At 40.0% G+C, this 22,804-nt stretch overlaps 1 protein-coding gene across 1 annotated transcript; it reads left to right on the top strand.

Moving 5' to 3' along the window:
• The first annotated feature begins 11,638 nt into the window (after positions 1-11,638).
• Positions 11,639-12,088, top strand: LOC145956164 (uncharacterized). The gene has a single exon (XM_083071731.1). It carries the CDS (start codon positions 11,639-11,641, stop codon positions 12,086-12,088), a length of 450 nt encoding a protein of 149 aa, XP_082927857.1.
• The last annotated feature ends 10,716 nt before the right edge of the window (positions 12,089-22,804 follow it).

Raw genomic sequence — 22,804 nt, 5'->3', positions numbered from 1 at the left:
GGAGACCAAGAGATTCCTCTTTTAGTTCAACTACTGTTTATCCAGGTACAGGGGAAAAAGGAATTATTTATATGTAGCGTTACATGAGAGAATTGGGTAGAGGAAGAGCCCTTAAGATTATGATTAATTTTATAATTATTTTTGTTTGGAGAATTGTTGGTTTTATGTGATTCTGTATGAATTTAGGATTATGAATATATATTTTATTTGTAAAAATGATGCTCTAGGAGAGAGAACGAAATTATAGAAAAGTGCCTGTAAGTTAGGTTTTGGAAAAATTGGATTATTTCTGTTTGAGAAATTGATGATCCCATTAGATTTTGTATGTGTTGAGGATTAGAAATATATATTTAATTGGTAAGAATGATGATCTGAGAGGGAGAACGAAACTATAGAAAAGTGCCTGTGAGCTAGGTTTTGGAACAATTGGGGATCTTATCGTTATGTTGAAATTATATTAAATTGGTAATTCCATTGATTATTATATTAATTTATGAATGTAATTGTTATATTACTTGTTAAGAATTGATGATCTGGATGTGAATTACTTGAGGGGTGTGTAAACCCTTATTTTGTTAGACTTATCTGTTGTGTATATGGAATTGTGTATATGATATGGAATTGAGCTATGAGATGAGATGTTGTTGTGTATATAGAATTGTGTATATGATATGGTATTGAGCTATGAGATGAGATGTTGTATGGATGTGATTATGATTGTGATCGTGGTGCCTCACATCAATGACCAGGGATGGCACGACCCCTGGGTAAGTGATACTACAGGGAGGGTGTGATCCTGGCATGATGTGGGATGAGTAAGACAATTAACACGTATCACTTATGTCAAATATGGAAGCCCTGACATAGGGTTAATTGCAAGAGATTGTGTGGATTGTGATGTGATTATGGTTCCTCACATCAATGACTAGGGATGGCACAGCCCTTGGGTAAGTGATGCTACAGGGAGGGTGTGACCCTGGCATGGTGTGGGATGAGTGAGGCAATTAACCTGTATCACTTATGTCAGTTGTGGCGTGGCCTTGGCATAGTGTTAATTGTAAGATTTGTGTGGATTGTGATGGATTAATGTAATTGAGATGGGAAGATGTTGAATGATTGATAAATTATATATATATAAATGCTTGTGAATATTTCATTAATGAATAATGATGAGATTATGTTATGTTTTCCTTATGTGCTTTACATATAGATGTTTTCTTTTCTCACCGTGCAATTTGTGGACGTTTTAGGTGAGGAAGGTCTGGCTTTGAGTGGCATCTAGAATGCCAACAGTTGATTTATGGGTATGCTGTGATATTGTGACATCGGGGTAGAGGATTTTTAGGACATGAATTGTATTTGTATATGGAGTAAAACCTATTATTTTGAAAACAATTTGTAAACTCTTAAATTTTACCTTTCAAGTTTTATTTCCAGTTATTTTGGATATTGAAGAAAGAACAGTTATGAAGTTTTATGTGAACCCTTTTACCAACTTCGAAAGTTTATTTTTCTTAATTTAATTACATTATTATGATGTATGTGTTGGGGTAGTAAGGGTGTCACATTTAGTGGTATCAGAGCAGGTCGATCCAATCGGCCGTGAGTTATGAGTCTACTATGCTTGTTTGGTAGATTAATAATGTGATGAGTTGATTGTTGAACTTATTGATGTGCTAATGTGATGATGGATTATGTTGTTGTTTATTTATTTGTGTGCATTGTGTTCCCAGGATTTTTCTGATAGACATGATATAACTTGATGATGCTATTTTTGATTACTCTTTGTTATTCTCATGATTGCTTAATTGTTTTGGTACTTCTTGCTTATCTAAGAATTAGTGGTTGGGTGGGATCGCTCGTGTTGCGAGCATTGGTGCAAGTAGTGGTAGAAGACAAGTTATCTTGCTAACCAACTAGAACTAGTGGAACCTTGGATGTGGGTGAGAAATTGACTTATCGAATGTATTAAGAGTTTACGATTGGTGGCATTTTTGAAAGCTATAGTTGTAGTGATTGAATTCAAGAGGTTATGTGTCGAGCATTAGAGCTTTGAGTGTTCTTGATGAAAGGTCAAAGTGTTGGTGATTTCCTTAAGTTTTGGTGCTTGCATATTAATCTTGTTAAGGGTTAGGTTGCATGAGGATTTTATTTCAGCTCTAAGTCTTTTGTGGAATAGGTGAGTTATTTTCGTTTAGGAATTATAGTTGGAAGCTTGGATATGAGTTTAAGGTAGAAAGAAGTAAGTTTGGAAGGGTTGAGATATTTTGTGGGATGTTAATGCACTATTGTTGTTTAGTGTAGGAGATGATTTTGTTGTAGTTTTGTTATGCCAGTAGGAGTACCGTATTGATAAATTTAGATTTTGTGGTCTTCATGAAAGTTGTAGTCTTGGGAGTGATCTTTTCAATGGCAGTGGAATCAGGTAAAATGAAGGTTTAGAACTCCAGTTATAGTTATCAGAGGCTAGTTGTAAGCGTTAAATATATTTGTTGGGATTTTTGAATTGTTAGCTAAGAAGAGGATCTATTCAGAATCTCATGTCTTCATAAGAGTTATAGCTTATTCTTTTATCTTTCTTTTGAGATAGGATTGAGATCATTGGACAAGTGTAACTCTCTAGGTATGATTTTCCTTGACAGTTATTGATGGGATATGTATGTTATCATGATGTTTTTGAGTTACTAGGCAATGCAAGGATAAAACTGATTTTGTTATGATGTTCTGAGGTGTTGTCATGTGGATTGTAAGGTTGTTCAAGGTTGTATGATGCTATGTGGTAAAGTTAAGTTCATGCACATGCTATATGGTGTAAAATAGTGATAGATTCATATATATGATTGGGAAGGATATATATGAAGGTTTAAATAGATATTCTAATATGATTTGATATGCATGTATGTGGATATGAGAATAGATGACCTTATGGATTAATTAGTGAATGGTTGTGTGTTTAGTGAGATTGACCTTAAGATATGATATCATCATATTAGAGTTAATTCTGAAGATATATCCAAGATAGATTTAGGCTAAATTATCTAAGTATGGTTTTTGATTGTATGAGGTGAGTGTTCTAGGCCCTGTAATTTCTTGCGCGGATATAACGTGGATCTACCTACGGTAGAAGTTGTGCTTAAGTGGGAGATACCAAAAGTCAATTAGTGAGGTTAGGAGTTTTATTGGGATAGTTTATAGGAACATTATTGAGTAAATTTTTAAGATAGCGGTTCACGATTTAGGCTACTCTCGTTTCTCTCGTCGCTACTACGAGAATCGCTGTTGCTTTCTTTTCCTATGGTTATTAAGATGTTTCAGTTCACCAGGTTGTCTCTTGCCTACCCATGGATTCAGCAGTAGTTCGAAAGGTTAATCTATATCGGGAATTCCTAGACCTATGCTTATTTTTTTTTAACTTCCCAACGCATTTCGTCGCTTACTTCTCTGGGTCGCTTACTATTACCTTTGATTGGATTGACTAGGAAAGAGTTACCTTTGTATGGGATAACAAATATGAAAGTAGTTTTCAAACTCTTAAGGAAAGATTGACTAGTGTTAATACTACCGTATTTTAGTAAGTATTATGTGGTATATAGTGATGCTTCTAAGATGAGTTGGTTGGAGTATGGATGCAAGAAGGAAGGGTAGTAGCTTATGTGTCTAGGTAATTGAAAATTTATGAGAGGAATTACCTTACGTATGATTTTAAGTTAGTAGTTGTAATATTTAGAGACACTTAGAGACACTGTCTATATGATTCTAAGCTTGAAGTATTTATTGATTGTTAGAGCCTTAATTATCTGTTGACTGAAGGAGTTAATTATGTGACAAAAGAGATAGTTTAATTTCTGGAGGACTAATATTTCAAACTTAGTTGTTAATTGACTAAAGCCAATGTGGTGACCGATGTTTTGTGTAGGAAACCTTTATATTTATCTTCCCTTATGATTAGAGAGATGAATCCTTTTGGCTCAAATTAGAGACTTAAGTTGGGCTTATAAGGTTACCTTTAGTAGTGTGAGACTAAGTATGACTTGAGTAACGAATGGATTGTTGAAGGAAATTGGAGAGGCATAATTAGTTGATTCATTTTGGTGACAAGATATAAGGCTATAGGATAAGGTGATGGATAAGAGTTTAACTTGGGAGTAGATGGAGTGGTGAAATTAGAGATCTGATATGAATACCGAGTGTACTTATGCTTAGGTGCTTGATCTTTAGAAATGATCATAGAAGTAAAACCAATATTGTGGCAGATACCTTGATTATGATGACCTCTGATATATCATTTTTGATGATTTAAGGGTTGGATTTGATTGAAGAATTTAAGACTTATGCTTGGTGTGTGAGATTATCCTTAGGAGCATTGAATTGATTACGTTGAAAGTGACTAACGAATTAATGGATGAGAATAGAGAAGCCTAGGAGTCAGATCCTTTCTTAGGGAACCAAGTGGAAAAGATTGGTAGATGTATAGATAACCATTTCTGAGTAGAAATCGACGTTGTTTTGAGGTGCAAGAACAAACTTGGGTGCTTAGTAACCTTGAATTAAGAAAGATGATTTTAGAGGAAGGACATAACAATACTCTTAACATATATTTAGGAGCTTATGAGATGTATTGGGACCATAGGAGGATGTATCAGAGTGGTGCAACGGAAGCATGGTAGCCTAAGGTGAAGAGAGGAGTAGAGAAATTGTATACTCGTGTTTAGTATGCTAAAAGTCTTTAGGAATTTTGGTAGCACTTAGACGTCCCATTTTGGAAGTAAGATGATGAGTGGATATGCCTTAATTGTAGGTTTGTGTGAGACGTTTAAGAGGTTGATTCTATTTGTGTTTTAGTGGATAGGCTCGCCAAGTTTACTTGTTTTTCCCTTAGATATGTTTTGGTGAAATTGATAGAGTTGTACATCAATAAGGTAGTGAGGTTGCATAAGAATTAGAAAGTAAGAAGCGAAGAGTCTACCATTGCAAAAATTTCGGGGACGAAATTTCATAAAAGGGGAAAGTATTGTTACAACCCAAAATTGCTGGGCCAGAGGCCCAATTGATTGCCCAGAATGGGCCGTTTCAAATCTGAAACGGGCCGTTTCGGAATAAGAAAAATACCCAAAATGGGAGAAGCAGAACGGGTCATTCTGGTGTGGAGAACGGGCCATTCTGGTTTGGAGAACGGGTCGTTCAGGTGGGAGAACAGGCCGTTCTGCTGGGATTGAGAACATGCTATTCTGGTTTTGGAACGGGTCGTTCCAGTTGAGAATTTTTGCGTAGTTTCGAAGGGTCCAGAACGGCCGTTCCACTTTTGGAACGGGCTGTTCTGGTAAGTGAGCCTGAAATCCTATAAATAGTGCCCCTCACCTCTTATTTTCACACATCTCTCATTCTCTCTTCTTATTCTCTTCTATTCTCTCTTCTTTTCCTCTTCTTCTCTTTAAAGACCAAGGGGCATTTAGAGGAGGAGACCAAGAGATTCCTGTTTTAGTTCAACTGTTGTTTATCCAGGTAAGGGGGAAAAGGGAATTATTTATATGTAGAGTTACATGAAAGAATTGGGTAGAGGAAGAGCCCTTAAGATTATGATTAATTTTATAATTATTTCTGTTTGGAGAATTGTTGGTTTTATGTGATTCTGTATGAATTTAGGATTATGAATATATATTTTATTTGTAAAAATAATGATCTGGGACAGAGAACGAAATTATAGAAAAGTGCCTGTAAGTTAGGTTTTGGAAAAATTGGATTATTTATGTTTGAGAAATTGATGATCCCATTAGATTCTGTATGTGTTGAAGATTAGAAATATATATTTAATTTGTAAGAATGATGATCTGAGAGGGAGAACGAAACTGTAGAAAAGTGTCTGTGAGCTAGGTTTTGGAACAATTGGCGGTTTTACCGTTATGTTGAAATTATATTAAATTGGTAATTCCATTGATTATTATATTAATTTATGAATATAATTGTTATATTACTTGTTAAGAATTGATGATCTAGATGTGAATTGCTTGAGGGGGTGTAAACCCTTATTTTGTTAGACTTATCTTTTGTGTATATGCAATTGTGTATATGATATGGAATTGAGCTATGAGATGAGATGTTGTTGTGTATATGGAATTGTGTATATGATATGCAACTGAGCCATGAGATGAGATGTTGTATGGATGTGATTATGATTGTGATCGTGGTGCCTCACATCAATGACCAGGGATGGCACGACCCCTGGGTAAGTGATACTTCAGGGAGGGCGTGACCTTGACATGGTGTGGAATGAGTAAGACAATTAACACGTATCACTTATGTCAAATATGGAAGCCCTGACATAGGGTTAATTGCAAGAGATTGTGTGGATTGTGATGTGATTGTGGTTCCTCACATCAATGACTAGGGATGGCACGACCCCTGGGTAAGTGATGCTACACGGAGGACGTGACCCTGGCATGGTGTGGAATGAGTGAGGCAATTAACCCGTATCACTTATGTCAGTTGTGGCATGGCCTTGGCATAGTGTTAATTGTAAGATTTGTGTGGATTGTGATGGATTGATGTAATTGAGATGTGAAGATGTTGAATGATTGATAAATTATATATATATAAATGCTTGTGAATATTTCATTAATGAATAATGATGAGATTATGTTATGTTTTCCTTGTGTGCTTTACATATAGATGGTTTCTTTTCTCATCGTGCAATTTGTGGATGTTTTAGGTGAAGAAGATCTGGCTTTGAGTGGCATCTAGAATGCCAACAGTTGATTTATGGGTATGCTCTGATATTGTGACATCGGGGCAGAGGATTTGTAGAACATGAATTGTATTTGTATATGGAGTAAAACCTATTATTTTGAAAACAATTTGTAAACTCTTAAATTTTACCTTTCAAGTTTTATTTCCAGTTATTTTGGATATTGAAGAAAGAACAGTTATGAAGTTTTATGTGAACCCTTTTACCAACTTTGAAAGTTTATTTTTCTTAATTTAATTACATTATTATGATGTATGTGTTGGGGTAGTAAGGGTGTCACGAAAACCTCTTGTGTGTTTATTACCCACAGATTGCTAAACCTCTCTTCCTCTCTTTTGAAAGCTCTTGATCCTATTATAGTATTATGCTCTCAGTGGTACATGTTTGAGCAAGTATGCTCTGTACTCGCTTCTTTAAGAGGATCTTGTACAACAGAACGCTATGAACCATTGATCCAGTATTTTCCGATCCTTAGGATTTATGATTAATTTGTCTAATGTAATACATAGGCTGAAAAGAGTAGGCGAGGGATGCCGAATAAGTAAGCAAGTTCTTATATTTTGTCAAATGAGTCATAAGTCTCTAAGGCTCTCGGCCATATTGGTATCAGAGCCTTAATCTCGTAAAATTGAGGCCATAATACTATTCTAGAGGAAATAATGAGTAGAAGAGAGACTTTACTACTATAGAAAATCCAATCTCAGAAACTCAACCTGCCTTTCTAAATACCTCCTTATCTTTACCCAATCATGTCTCTAGAACCTTAGCCCCAAAGATTGAAAATCTAGTTGAATTTTCTTATATCCTTGAGGATGCTCAGATTTTTGAGAGCACCGCTTCCCTTTTGAGTCCATATAATATCTTCAAGCGCCAAAGATCTACTATAAGATCTATTAGGCAATTGGTCAGAACTACTCATCCACATGAAAAAGAATATGTTCAATCTTCTAAGATGGAACAATGTTCTTTAATGGACACCTCAGAAGAACAGTACGTTACTATTGAGATTCCTAGAGAACTCATCCGACACTGGAGAACTGATGGCTATACCCATCTTCACTATGGGGCCATCAAACTGATGCTCACCCTTCACGAAAGAAGAGGACTTCCTGTCTCTGCAAGGATTTCCTTGTTAGACACCAGCTATCTTCACTATGAGAATGCTGTGATAGGTACGGTCTTGACTACACTTCATGCTGGAAGTGTCATCCTAACATTGTTCCCTAATTACAATGTTAGCTTAAGAGACCCCACTGTACTAGAAAGACTAAAGGTCCAAGTCCAGATAACTGGAGTTGCCCAGACCGCCGATGCTGTTTGTGCTACTCTCCACTATCAAATCATATATAGGCTACAGACTCATGCAGTCAACTTGGCCTTATCCAGCAGCAATGATAGTGCCTTGTTTGTTCTTGCAAACCAGGCCGAAGAAAGCCCTTCGATCGTTCAGGTTCCTAGAAATATTTCTATAGAACAATTGAAGGAGCTCATTCCATTACAATGGGTGAAAAACTATGAGAATCTCCATAAACACCATGGAAAGCCAATATAGACAGACCAGACAACTTTTAGAAGATCCACTGACGGGACGATCAGAACAATCTTCCAACAACCTGAGAAACCCTCAGGCCCAATTTTCCAAACCATGATGCTGGAACCATTTGTCAAAGAAAAAAGAATACCTATTGACTCCTTTTATGTCGATGGACAGATAGTCTACACTGACCGCATCAACGACCACTTTATCTGGGATGTCAACCCAGAAATGTGTGATCCAGAGTGCGATTGCTGGATGCACTCAGGAGACACAAGTGAAGAAGAAGAAGACAGTGAATCAGACAGTGATAGTGATGATGAACGATGGGATACACCCTGTAAGTCACTACCTCGACCTAACAGAAGGTCAGATTCACAAAACAGGCCTTCTTTCAACAGACGGCCCAATCAACAGAGCAGATCTTCTTTCAACATGATTTTGCCAAGGTGTTCAGATGAGGTGAAAAGGTTTCCCCACCAACACCTAAACCAACACCATGCTTCATGATTTTTGAAGCAAACAAAGATGTAGAGTTTCCTCCTCTGGAAAGAAAAATAAATCCCAATACGATGTACTCTACCAAACCCATCATCATTCCTTCGGAGATCGATACTGACAGAAAACCAAAAGTTCTAAGTCAAGCAGAAGAAATTCTCAATTGGCAAACAGAAAATGCCCAGGCACAGAACTCCTTGCTGAAAAGTTCTAAACCCTAAACCCTAAACTTTAAAATATTATAAGGACCAAATTAGGATTTTAGCCCTCCATATTAATATGTATCCTCCTTCTCAAATTCTAATCTAAAATTTTTGTTCAAAAATGAACATAAATATTCTTCTATTAACATAATCTATTTTATATAAAAAAAATTAAAATTAAAATTTTAGATGATTAAATTAAGAGATATAAATTACTATTAATTGTATCGGTAGCTATTGGTCTCTATCACTGAATTTTGATATACTTTGGACCTATATATATATATATATATATATGTACTTGTAGGCACCCCCTCGGTCAGACGTAGCGCCGAGAGCGGTGCCCGAACCGATGGAACAACATAGGAAGGCACCCCCTTCGGGCAGACCATAGGCTGAATAAGTGGCCTGAACCGATCAAGCACATCACCCTTTCAGCTAAAAGTGGGGCCGAACACCTCTTCGGCATTGGCCTAGGCCGAACACCCCCCGGCCCATAAGCAGAATACCTCCACCACCAAGGACAAGTATCCCTTAGGTGTCAAAACTGAGAGCACCCCCTCGGCCTTGGGAAAGGCCGAACACCCCTCGGTCTTGGGACTGGCCGAATACCCCTCGGTCTTGGGACAAGCCGAACATCCCTTCGTTCCTGAGATAGGCCGAGGAGGTCTCGGCCTTGGGAGAGGCCGAGCACCTTTTCGGCCTAGTACATGGCCGACAACGTCACGAAAGAGTGAAGGTCTGAGAATAATTACTTGTTATACGATAATTGCAGCTCTTAATTAGAAATGATTAAGGTTAACTACATATTACCCATCTCCCAAGAATGAAGGCTCACCGGGCCCACACATACCACTATAAATACACAGGTGATGTGACATAAATGAGGTATGTTACTATTCCTTATAAAGTATTTATTGCTCTGAACCAAACACTTACTTGATCGTCGGAGTGCCTTTGCAGGTACCCTCCCCACCTTTTGGAGATAGCATTCGGTCGGCACCGACAACTTAGAAGACCGTAAGGAAGGAGCAACAAGGAGTGTTTCTACGCAGGAACATTTTGGCGCCCACCGTGGGGTCGAAACCAGAACGGTTCTCGACCCTGAAGCAAAATGGTAATTACGAGAAGCCAGCAAGAGAACGCAACCACCGAGTACCCCTATGGGATGCCCCGAGACAATCCTAGGCGACAAGTTAACCACAACGAAGAAGGGGAGGAAGAACTGCACACAGCTCGGTCTCCACCTCCCGATCCGTCCTCGGCCATTGAGCAGTTGAAGGCTGAAATGATGGAACTTAGGAGGCTGCGAGAGAGAGATGCTCACGAGTTATCAGTCCTGAGAAGGGAAAACGCTGAGCTCAGGAGTGACAACCGGTCTTGGCACCCATCTCATGATCTCCCCAATACCCAATCAACAAGGGATCATGGGGAATCGTCAGGATGGTACAAAGAAACAAGGGACCTTAAGCCCCCCGCGGGAGCAACAACCACTACGCTCGATCAGCAGCGACGACAAGGAAGAACCCCGTTTACCCCGGATGTTGCTGGAGCGCGCCTACCAGACAATTGGAAAAACATGACCTTGGAGAAATTTGACGGAACCACCGACCCTGAGGAACATCTCGATGCATTCGTAACCCAAATCAGTCTATACACGGACGACGAAGCGATCATGTGCAAAGTCTTCCCCACCTCACTAAGGGGACCAGCTCTTAATTGGTTCACAAGGCTTCCGCCCGGGTCGGTTGATTCATTCACAACCTTATCATCCCGTTTTGTGATACAGTTCGCCACGAGCCGTCCTCATCAACTTACGTCAATCGCTTTGATCAACATACGCCAAGAAAAGAAAGAGTCTCTAAGAACTTTCATGGAGAGGTTCGGAAAGATGACCCTATCCATCCGCAACCTGGACCCGGCTGTGGCAATGCATCACCTGACCACAGCGTTACGGCCCGGCCCCTTTGTCAACAGCCTGTGCAAGAAACCGCCCCGAGACCTGGATGACTTGAGGCCGAGGGCCACCAAATATATGCAAATGGAAGAACTGGTTGAGTTTTGGAGCCAAAGTCGGTCCGATTTGTTTCTCCCAAAAAAGGAGAGTGACAACCAACCACTTAGGTCACGACCCAAAGACATGCCTGACCGAGACAAGAGTAATAGGGGGTCGAGATACATGCAATACACGCCGCTTAACACCAGCAGGGCCAAGGTGTTAGAGCAAGCTCTAGCCACAGAAGTACTAGCCGTCCCTCGAAAAGCTATGACCCCGCCTCGCGCCGACAAGACGAAAACATGTCAATTCCATTGGAATAGGGGACATACGACTGAGGAATGCTCGGCTCTTCGGGATCGCATCGAAGATCTCGTCAACGCTGGCCATCTCCAAAGTTTCGTCAGGACGACAGATAACAAAAGAGTTACTATTGCCCTGGTAGAGGGGAGTATAGACGAGACCGAGCACCTCCACGAAACCGATCCCGAGAGCGCAGTAGGTCCCAAGAACGAAATGATTAGCGGGACCGTAACCAGCCCAGGCGAGTGATAAACACCATTGCTGGGGGCTTCGCAGGAGGAGGGAGCTCGTCTTCAGCCAGAGAAAGACACCTGAGAGCAATCAAGTCGGTTAACTCCATAGATCGGGCAGTTGCCATTCATATGCCCCCTATCACGTTTACCGACCAAGATTTTCAAGGCATCGATCCAGTGCAAGATGATCCCATGGTCATCAGTGTGGAGATCAACAACTGTATTGTAAGAAAAACTCTCGTTGATCAGGGAAGCTCGGCTGACATCCTCTACTGGAAAACTTTCGAGCAGCTCGGCATCCCTAAACAGGAATTGACACCTTACGATGAGCCTTTGGTGGGATTCTCAGGTGAACGTGTCGACACTCGGGGAACAATTGACCTGTACACTTATTTCAGAGACGACCGGCAAAGACGAAGAATCAAAGTACGGTACGTTGTGGTGAATCCCAACACTTCGTACAATATCCTCTTAGGTCGACCCTCCTTGAATAGGCTGAGGGCCATCGTCTCAACCCGCCACTTGGCAATGAAATTTCCGTCCGAAGAAGGCAAAATCATCACATTACACGCCGATTAGAAGACAGCCCGCGAATGTTACCTTGTCAGCCTGAAGGTACAACCCACTCCGAAGATGACCCGATGCCAAGATGTCAACGTCATCAGAGATATTGGTCCATCCAAGATGGAAGGCTTAGAGCTTGATCCCAGAATCAAGGACGAACATAGGGTCGAGCCGACAGAAACGACAATCCCGTTCCAGCTTGGAAATATGGAGGAACAAGTCACATACCTAAGTGCCCAATTGACGAATGATGAAGCAGAGGACATTAAACGAGTCTTGTTGAGGTACTCAGACTTATTCGCCTGGACAGCAGCAGATATGTCAGGCATCGACCCTAGCTTCCATTGTCATCGACTCTCGGTTTGCCGAGATGCCAAGCCAATCGCCCAGAAAAAGAGGAAAATGGGAGGAGAAAGATCCCAAGCAATAAAGAAAGAGACTACCAAATTGCTTCAAGCCGGATTCATAAGGGAAGTCAAGTACTCCACGTGGTTGGCCAACGTGGTAATGGTTAAGAAGTCTAATGGGAAGTGGCGAATGTGCACAGATTACATGGATCTGAACAAAGCATGCCCGAAAGATGCTTACCCTCTGCCTCATATCGACGCATTGGTCGATGGAGCAGCCGGCCATCAGAGATTGAGTTTCCTAGACGTCTATTCGGGGTATAATCAGATACCAATGTATCCCCCGGATGAAGCCAAAACCGCATTCATCACTAATTCAGCCAATTTTTGTTACAAGGTAATGCCTTTCGGCCTGAAAAATGCAGGGGCGACCTACCAGCACCTCATGGACAAGATTTTTCGTTGGCAAATTGGGACATGTTTGCAAGTCTACGTGGACGATATGGTGATTAAGTCCAACTCCGCCACCGATCATCTGAAAGACCTTCAAACAATTTTTGACGAAATAAGGCGGCATCACATGCAACTAAACCCGGCTAAGTGCACGTTCGGGGTAGCCGGTGGAAAATTTCTAGGCTTCATGCTGTTAGAAAGAGGCATAGAAGCCAATCCCGACAAGTGTCAAGCCATCATCAACATGAGAAGCCCTCTTAATGTAAAGGAGGTGCAGCGCTTGGCAGGATGCATTGCCTCCCTGGCGCGATTCTTTCCCTGCATGGCGGACAAATCTAGGCCCATTATGTCCTTGTTGAAGAAGGCCACTAAGTTTAAGTGGACTGACGAATGTGAGTCAGCTTTCCAAAACTTCAAGGCAATACTAGCAGCCCCACCGTTGCTAGCCAAACCGGACACTCAGAGGGACATGATAATATACCTTTCGGTCTCAGATAAATCTATCAGCGTTGTACTAGTGCAAGAGAAGACAGAGCAGATGCCAGTATACTTCATCAGTCGGGCCTTGTAGGAGGCCGAAACGAGATATCAACATCTCGAAAAGACTGTTCTTGCCCTCGTCCACACGGCCAAGCGTCTCCGACACTACTTCCAGAGCCACAAGGTACTTGTCCGAATGGATAGTCCCATTGTCAAAGTCCTACGGAAACCCGAATTGGCCGGAAGGATGGTGGCTTGGTCCATTGAATTGTCACAATTCGATATTCGTTTCCAACCAAGAGGGCCCATCAAGGCACAAAGCATGGCCGATTTCGTGAATGAGTTCACATCGTGGGTGCTTCCCTTATCCCACACTTGGACCCTACATGTTGACGGATAATCAAACCAGCAAGGCAGTGGCACCGGCATCATCTTGGAAGGCCCAGACAAAGTCATAATTGAACAGTCACTACGGTTCGACTTCAAAGCATCTAACAACCAAGACGAATACGAGGCCCTTCTGGCAGGGTTAAGATTGGCAAACGATTTGGGCATCACAACAATTCGATGCTTCAGTGACTCACAAGTAGTGACAGGACAGGTCAACGACACTTTCCAGGTTAAAGAGCCGACGTTGGTGTTGTACTTCCATGCCTTCCAAAAACTCAAAAACGACTTTGAGGACGTCCAAGTCACATACACTCCCCGGGAACATAATATGAGAGCTGACCAGCTGGCCAAACTAGCCAGTACCAAGAAAACCAGCCATCTGCGAAGTATGATACAACAAGAGCTACCGAGCCCAAGCGTTAGGGAAGTTGAGTGTTTACAGGTAGAACAAGGAAACCACTATTGGATGGATACCATAGTACATCACCTTCTGACGGGGGAATTACCTGAGGATCCTCTTGAAGCTAAAAAAATTAAGAGTTAAGGCAGCACGATATACCTTGATTGCTGGGGAATTGTATAAGCGAGGCCTGTCGACGCCATTGCTGAGATGCCTCACTCCCGAACAAGCACATTACGTCCTCCGAGAAATCCACGAAGGTGTATGCAAAACTCACTCGGGAAGCCGAACCCTCGCGGTCAAAGTAATTCGCGCAGGGTATTATTGGCCAACCTTAGCCACGGATTGCACTGAATTTGTTCAGCGGTGCCAACCATGCCAACAATTCGGCCCATTAACACATTAACCTCCAGAAGAGTTGCATTTTATCACCACCCCATGGCCTTTTTCCCTTTGGGGCATGGACATACTGGGACCCTTCCCACCAGCCAAAGGACAAGTGAAGTTTCTTATCGTAGCAGTGCACCACTTCACCAAATGGATTGAGGCAGAAGCCGTGGCCACAATAACGGCTAACAACGTCCAGAAGTTCTTTTGGAAGAACGTGATCACACGCTTTGGGATCCCATACGCTTTGATCATCGACAATGGTCTACAGTTCACCGATCGGCGCTTCAATGACTTCCTTTCAGAGTTGGGCATCAAGCACAAAATGACTTCGGTTGAGCACCCCTAGTCCAATGGACAGGCCGAAGCTGCAAACAAAGTTATCCTCAAAGAATTGAAGCAACGACTCGGGCAAGCCAAGGGCTCATGGCCGGATCATCTACCAGAGATTCTATGGGCGTACCGTTGTACTCCACAAAGTTCTACCAAGGAAACTCCATTTCGGCTAACTTACGACACCGACGCCATGATTCCGGTAGAAGTTGGGGAACCTTCACTTTGGCAACAACAATTCAATGAGGATACCAATAATGAAGCTCTCAACATAGAACTCGACCTAGTGGATGAAACACGCGAATACGCTCTCGTCAATATGGAAGCATGTCGAACCAGGGCAGTTAGGAAAATCAGAACATAGGTGAAGCCTCGACAGTTCCAAGTAGGGGACCTAGTATGGTGAGTTACAGGGGAAGCTCGTAAGGACAAGATTCAAGGGAAGTTAGCACCCAATTGGGATGGACCATATCGTATAAGGCATGACTTGCAAAACGGAGCTTACAAACTAGAAGAGCTCAATGGGAAGGTTATACCCCGCACTTGGAATGCGACACACCTAAAGCATTACTTTAGCTAGTCATTCTTATGTAACTCGTTTCGGAGCACTCTTTTCCTTTCTCAGGTTTTTCCCTCTTATAAAAATGTGAAGAGGTTTTTTTTGATGAAAGTTTTTAACGAGGCTCCACATTAATGAAACAAACTCAGAATTTCTTGTCTGCTCAATTTATACAAGTCACAATAAACAAATCCCTCCCGAGCACTCTAGCTCGGCCAAGGTTGAAAACCACATTCCCTCCCGAGCACTCTAGCTTAGCCAAGGTTGAAAACCACATTCCCTCCCGAGCACTCTAGCTCGGCCAAGGTTGAAAATCACGTTCCCTCCAGAGCACTCGAGCTTGGCCAAGGTTGAAAACCGCATTCCCTTCCGAGCACTCTCGCTCGGCCAAGGTTGAAAGTTCCATTCCCTCCCGAGCACTTTAGCTCGGCCAAGGTTGAAAACTCCATTCCCTCCCGAGCACTCTAGCTCGGCCAAGGATGGACAAACAATTCCCTCCCGAACTACCTCGTTCGGCCAAGGACAAAGTAACGATTCCCCCCGAGATATATTCTCGGTCAAGGTTGAAAACCGCATTCCCTCCCGAGCACTCTCGCTCGGCCAAGGTTGAAAGTTCCATTCCCTCCTGAGCAATCTCGCTCGGCCAAGGTTGAAAAATAAATTCCCTCCCGAGCAATCTCGCTTGGCCAAGGTTGAAAAATAAATTCCCTCCCGAGAAATCTCGGTCGGTCAAGGTTGAAAATTCATTCCCTCCCAAGCACTTTTGCTCGGCAAAGGATGAAAATACATTTCTCTTAAGTCTAACAGAATATGGAGGTCACCGATAAGCGCCTTTGCAACTCACGCCATGTGCAACTCGATTCGGTTATCTAAAGAACTAAGAGCAAAATGCTAATGAAACCAAACGCAGAGGCACACAATAGAAAAGAAAGTAATATCCAAACAAGAGGAAAACAAAATGCATTAAGGGCTCTTTGGCCAAAACAGCTCTAATGGCCGAAGGGTACAATGGTTCTATGGCCCAAACGACCGACAATGTTCAAAAACCAAAAAGTATACCCTATACATCATCAACAAAACAAATGTATAAACAAAAAAGCAAAGAAAAAAAAAATTGCCTAATCGACATTGGTAGTCTGCTCGGTCTCCTCGTCATCGTTCACCGTTGTCCCTGGATCCTCTGCGGGGGCCGACCGGGGAGGTGCCACTACATCCAGCTCAAGGTCTTCCAGCACGTCAGCAAAGTCCATGAACTCTCCCTGAAAAAAGTCTTTGCTCAGTGCAAAGGAGAAGTCTGCGGGAAAGGTTCCGAAATGGTGCGCTTGCCGAACGGCATGCCAAAAGCCTTCCTCGTGCTCTTTCACGATCTTCTCTCCACAATCAGCACGGAAGGTCTCCATCGCAGCATTGGCCTCGGCCTTCGCCCTTTTGGCTTCAGCCTTAAGTTCGTTCACCTCCTCCGCTCGCAAACGCTCAGCATTTTCAGCCGCCAGCAATCGGCCTTCCAACTCCCCATAACCCTCCTTCAACCGTGCAACCTCGGCCTCTAAGGACGATTTTTCGCCGGCTAAAGCATCTTGTGCCGATAGGGACTGCTGCAAAGCCGACTTGGCATCCTCCAAGCTCTTCCAGAGATTGTGCAAATCTCCCATTGGTTCCAAAGCCATCTTCTGAAATATGGCGGTGGCTCTCACATGCAGTTCGCAAGCCATCGCCCATTGAGCCGAAGGAGAGGCCGAGTCAAGCATGGCCAAGTCCGTAGAAGAGCCTTCAACCCTTCGTTGCTTGGGCCGAGACGCTTCTGTACCCGAGGCTTCGACCCTCTTCTTCCCCTTGTCTTTTCTCTTTCTACTCTTGGGGTCAGGAAGGTTGATTACAGGGGGGGTTGGTCGAGGAGCGTCTCTGGCTTGCGGCTGTTCATCGATCGCCACGCTCTGATGATCTTCGGCAGAAGTCCCGACATGGGCTTTGCTCCTCACCAACTGCCGATATGAAAGACCTTGGCCGTGCTGCGCCATCCAACCTGCGAGCAACAAGATAAATAAGCATCAACTTTACAAGCATGCCTCGCATAAAACAAATGTACGTACCCTCTAAGTTAAAACGGGGCCGAGGCAATTTCGGCAAAAGAACCAAAAACTGAGAAGGGATCCCGGGGGGCAACTCTTTTAAGCTCCTCAAGGCCTCAACTTCAGCCTCGGTCATCATTTCCTCTAGATAATCATCATACTTCCGAGGCTGTTGGGTCCAATAGAAGGGAAAAAGGGGTTTTTGCTCGGTATCGTAGAAATAATTCCGGCCGGCAATGGGGTCTATTATTACCTTTACAAACCCCGACTTGAACCCTTTGAAAGAAGAAGTAAAAGGCTTCAACAAGGGACGTTCGGTATGCCTAACTAGAGATAGCCACTTGGTGGTTTTATTTGACGGACGAGTACAGAAAAAATGAAGAAAAAGACCTACACTCGGCTCTATATAATGATATTTACACAACACCCTAAAAGCTTGCATATAAGCCCAGCTATTCGGATGAAGCTGGGTCGGTGCAACATTTAAAACACGAAGAACTCCCATTTGGAAATCATCCAAAGGGAGAGACATGTCGAGCTCTCGAAAGAAGCATTCGTACATGTAGAAAAAATCTCCTTGGCCTTCTCGCTTCGCAAGAAAAACCAAGTCGGCACCTCCTGGGCCTTCGGCTCGGCAACGGCGCAACATTATCGGATAAGGATCCGAATCAGCCCACCGGGTGAAGGTGCATGCACCGAGCAACCGCTCCACGACACTCCTCTCATAAAATCGGGAGAAATAAGCCGCTACCTCACCATCTACCCACTCATATCCCGAAATCTCGCACGTAGGGAACTTTTGTCGATAATCCTGAGGACTCATTTCATCGTCTGGAAGTTGCGAGCCCGACGAACTAGTCCCCCCATTATCACTAGGCTCGGATTGACTAGAGACCCCGACTAATTCCGCTTCGGCATTAAAGGCCAAGATCTCAGCCTCGGCATCTTGAACCGAGACCATTGCACTGGCCGACGACTCTGGTGACAATGTCATATCTTCGGCTGCCATGATATCAAACCAAACAAAATCGAATGCAACCTACCTTAACACGTTTCGGCTCAGAGAAGAGGGGGGTCGAGGCAGAGAATTTGCTATCAAAAGGCACGAGAGAAGAAGCCACCACGACGCCCAATTTATAGAAAAACCAACGGGCAGGCCAAAAGGCTCTCATAAATGCTCTGAAGATGAAAAGACATGCCCCCAGGGCAAAAACCCAAAGGCAGCTAGAGCATGCAAAGGTCACTGTCCAAGCGTCACAACTCCCGAGGAAAACGTCTCCCCAAAACCCTAGAAAACCCTGAACCCCGTCCACACATCAAACCCCTTCGTCTTTCATCCTAGGGCTTGGGGGAGTAGTGTACTGGTAGGCACCCCCTCGGTCAGACATAGCGCTGAGAGGGGTGCCTGAACCGATGGAACAACATAGGAAGGCACCCCCTTCGGGCAGGCCATAGGCCGAATAAGTGGCCTGAACCGATCAAGCACATCACCCTTTTGGCTAAAAGTGGGGCCGAACACCTCTTCGGCATTGGCCTAAGCTGAACACCCCCCGGCCCATAAGCAGAATACCTCCACCACCAAGGACAAGTATCCCTTAGGTGTCAAAACTAAGAGCACCCCCTCGGCCTTGGGAAAGGCCGAACACCCCTCGGTCTTGGGACTGGCCGAATACCCCTCGGTCTTGGGACAAGCCGAACACCCCTTCGTTCCTGAGATAGGCCGAGCACCTCCTCGGCCTTGGGAGAGGCCGAGCACCTTTTCGACCTAGTACATGGCGCGACAACGTCACGAAAGAGTGAAGGTCTGAGAATAATTACTTGTTATACGACAATTGCAGCTCTTAATTAGAAATGATTAAGGTTAACTACATATTACCCATCTCCCAAGAATGAAGGCTCACCGGGCCCACACATACCACTATAAATACACAGGTGATGTGACATAAATGAGGTACGTTACTATTCCTTATAAAGCATTTATTGCTCTGAACCGAACACTTACTTGATCGTCGGAGTGCCTTTGCAGGTACCCTCCCCACCTTTTGGAGATAGCATTCGGTCGGCACCGACAACTTAGAAGACCGTAAAGAAGGAGCAACAAGGAGTGTTTCTACACAGGAACAATATATATAAAAGTGTAAACTTATTCAACTAAGTCAAATATAATTAATGCTGTTCATCCAAAAATAATCCTATCATAATATATTAAAACACTGTTACAATAAAAATAATTAAAAATATTTTAAAAAATAATATATATATATATATATATATTATATGAAATCATAAAAACTATATATATTTCTTGTATATGTAATAAATTAACAAACAAGTTTTCTGTCCGTAATATATTAATTATATTATTTTGTTGCAGCTATCCAACAAAATGAAACAGTTCTCAAGGTCTTCCCCTATATATGATTTTGGTTGGCCAAATCCAGGTGGGTCTCATGGTTTTGTTGTCACCAAAAAAATAATGCAACTCAATCTTCCTTCATTTGTTAGTGGGGTGTGTCTATTTTATCATGACCCTTGTCGGTGTCATTTATTATTCTTGATTTTTTTTTTTTGGCAGTTTGATGATTCAATAATACAATATATTATATATCGATTTTAGAGATTAATAGAATCATTTTAAATGTTTTGGAAACTTTAGCAAGATCTCAAATTCAATTCAAAATTAATTAAAATATAGAAACGGGTTCAAATGATTTTTATAACTATTTTAACTTAAATTTAGTTATGAGAGTTTATATCCACATATACACATATATATATATATATGTATATATGAAAAGACATTCATTTGTTTTAAAAAAATATTAATAAACTTATTTCACCTAATAATTTATATTTTATATTAAATTTTAAAGATTTAATTATTAAATTAAAAAATTTTAATGCATAAATTAAATTTATAAATTTTTTAAGAATTAAAAATTATTTGATATTTCATTTCAAAAATTTAAATTAAAAGATAATTATAATAATATTTCATATGATGATTTAAATATACTTAATGAAGTATTATATATTTTTTAAGTTTTTAAAAATTAAAAGTTTTATTTATATATTAAAATTTTTTAACATAATAATTGAATATTTGGATGGTTAAAATTGGATATAAAATATAAATTATTAGCTAAAATAAATCTATTAAGATTTATTCTTAGAAAAAAACTAAAGATCACTAGATCATCACTGGATCTTTTTATGTAGATGAAGAGGAAAAAAAAATATATAGGAACAAAAAATTATTATAACAATATAATATTTTATTCAATATTCATTTATTTCATTCAAATTATAATATATTGGTATGTAAGTCGTCCTTGGTTAATTTTATTATATAAGAAACAAATATTTAAACAATTTTTAATTTTCAGTCAAATATAAGATTTCAATGACTTTATTTTTTTATTTTTTTTATTTTTATCTAGATATCAATAAAAATATTTGTCTCTTAAAAACTTGTCTCCTTAAAGTTATCCTTCTCATAATCATTTTTTTTTATTAAACCTATGATTTGAATTCGAGACTTTGAGATTTAAAGATTACTGAATTTAATTTTTTTATATCATAATATTGATATAAAAATATCTATTAACTTCACCAAAAATTAGTTTCTCATTACTGAATTTATTTTTACATTCCTTTATATTTTAGTCATTTTTGATATGTTGCAGATGAATGGTGTGGTCTGAGGTGCTAACCTAGTTAGGATCTCTTGACCATATAATGATGCATTAGCATATTTATCATTTTCACAAAAAAAAAATCATAATATTGATAAAAAAATATCTACTAACTTCACCAAAAATTAGTTTTTCTTAAAATTTTGATTGCATTAAAACTATTATTTTCAAGATTATTTTTTATTAAACTTAAGACTCGAATTTGAGATCTTAAAATTTGAAAAGTAATCATAATAAACAACGAAACGTTAGTTTATGAATTAATATGAAATTGTTGCAATCAAAGTAATTTAGTCAGCAGAATAATTAGATTAAGAAAAGTGAATAGCAAGAATTTTAGAGTCACTTTTGAAATAAATTGATCTTGAAATAAATTTTATGATTATATGTTAATTTGAATTAATGAAATGAAGTATTAAATGATTTTTAAATTTTAAAAAATTTACAGATATGATCTAGGCATTAAGAACTTTAAATTCGACGGTTAGATCGTTCAAATTTGATGTAGAATATAAGTTATTGAACGTAATAAATCTATATAGACTTATTTCTAGACTAAGCAGATCCCTCATATATATATATATATGGAGCATATCGAGTGAGAGGAAATTTATTATGAGAGATTAGAGGGTTAAAATATAACCCTTAGATTAATTTCTTCATATCTATTAACTTCACCAAAAATTAGTTTCTCATTACTGAATTTATTTTTACATTCCTTTATAGATTAGTCATTTTTGATATGCTGCAGATGAATGGTGTGGTTTGAGGTGCTAAACTAGTTAGGATCTCTTGACCATATAATGATGCATTAGCATATTTATCATTTTCAAAAAAAAATCATAATATTGATAAAAAAATATCTACTAACTTCACCAAAAATTAGTTTTTCTTAAAATTTTGATTGCATTAAAACTATTCTTTTCAAGATTATTTTTTATTAAACTTAAGACTCGAATTTGAGATCTTAAAATTTGAAAAGTAATCATAATAAACAAAGAAACGTTAGTTTATGAATTAATATGAAATTGTTGCAATCAAAGTAATTTAGTCAAGCAAAACAATTAGATTAAGAAAAGTGAATAGCAAGAACTTTAGAGTCACTTTTGAAATAAATTGATCTTGAAATAAATTTTATGATTATACGTTAATTTGAATTAATGAAATGAAGTATTAAATGATTTTTAAATTTTTAAAAAATTTATAGATATGATCTATGCAATAAGAACTTTAAATTCAACGGTTAGATCGTTCAAATTTGATGTAGAATATAAGTTATTGAAGGTAATAAATCTATATAGACTTATTTCTAGACTAAGCAGATCCCTCATATATATATATATAGGGAGCATATCGAGTGAGAGGAAATTTATTATGAGAGATTAGAGGGTTAAAATATAACCCTTAGATTAATTTCTTCATATCTATTAACTTCACCAAAAATTAGTTTCTCATTACTGAATTTATTTTTACATTCCTTTATATTTTAGTCATTTTTGATATGCTGCAGATGAATGGTGTGGTCTGAGGTGCTAACCTAGTTAGGATCTCTTGACCATATAATGATCCATTAGCATATTTATCATTTTCACAAAAAAAAATATCATAATATTGATAA

Source organism: Cajanus cajan, chromosome 3, assembly GCF_000230855.2.
Source record: "Cajanus cajan strain Asha chromosome 3, NIPB_CcT2T_4, whole genome shotgun sequence".
Lineage (NCBI taxonomy): Eukaryota > Viridiplantae > Streptophyta > Magnoliopsida > Fabales > Fabaceae > Cajanus > Cajanus cajan.
This window is presented reverse-complemented; position numbering and strand designations above follow the sequence as displayed.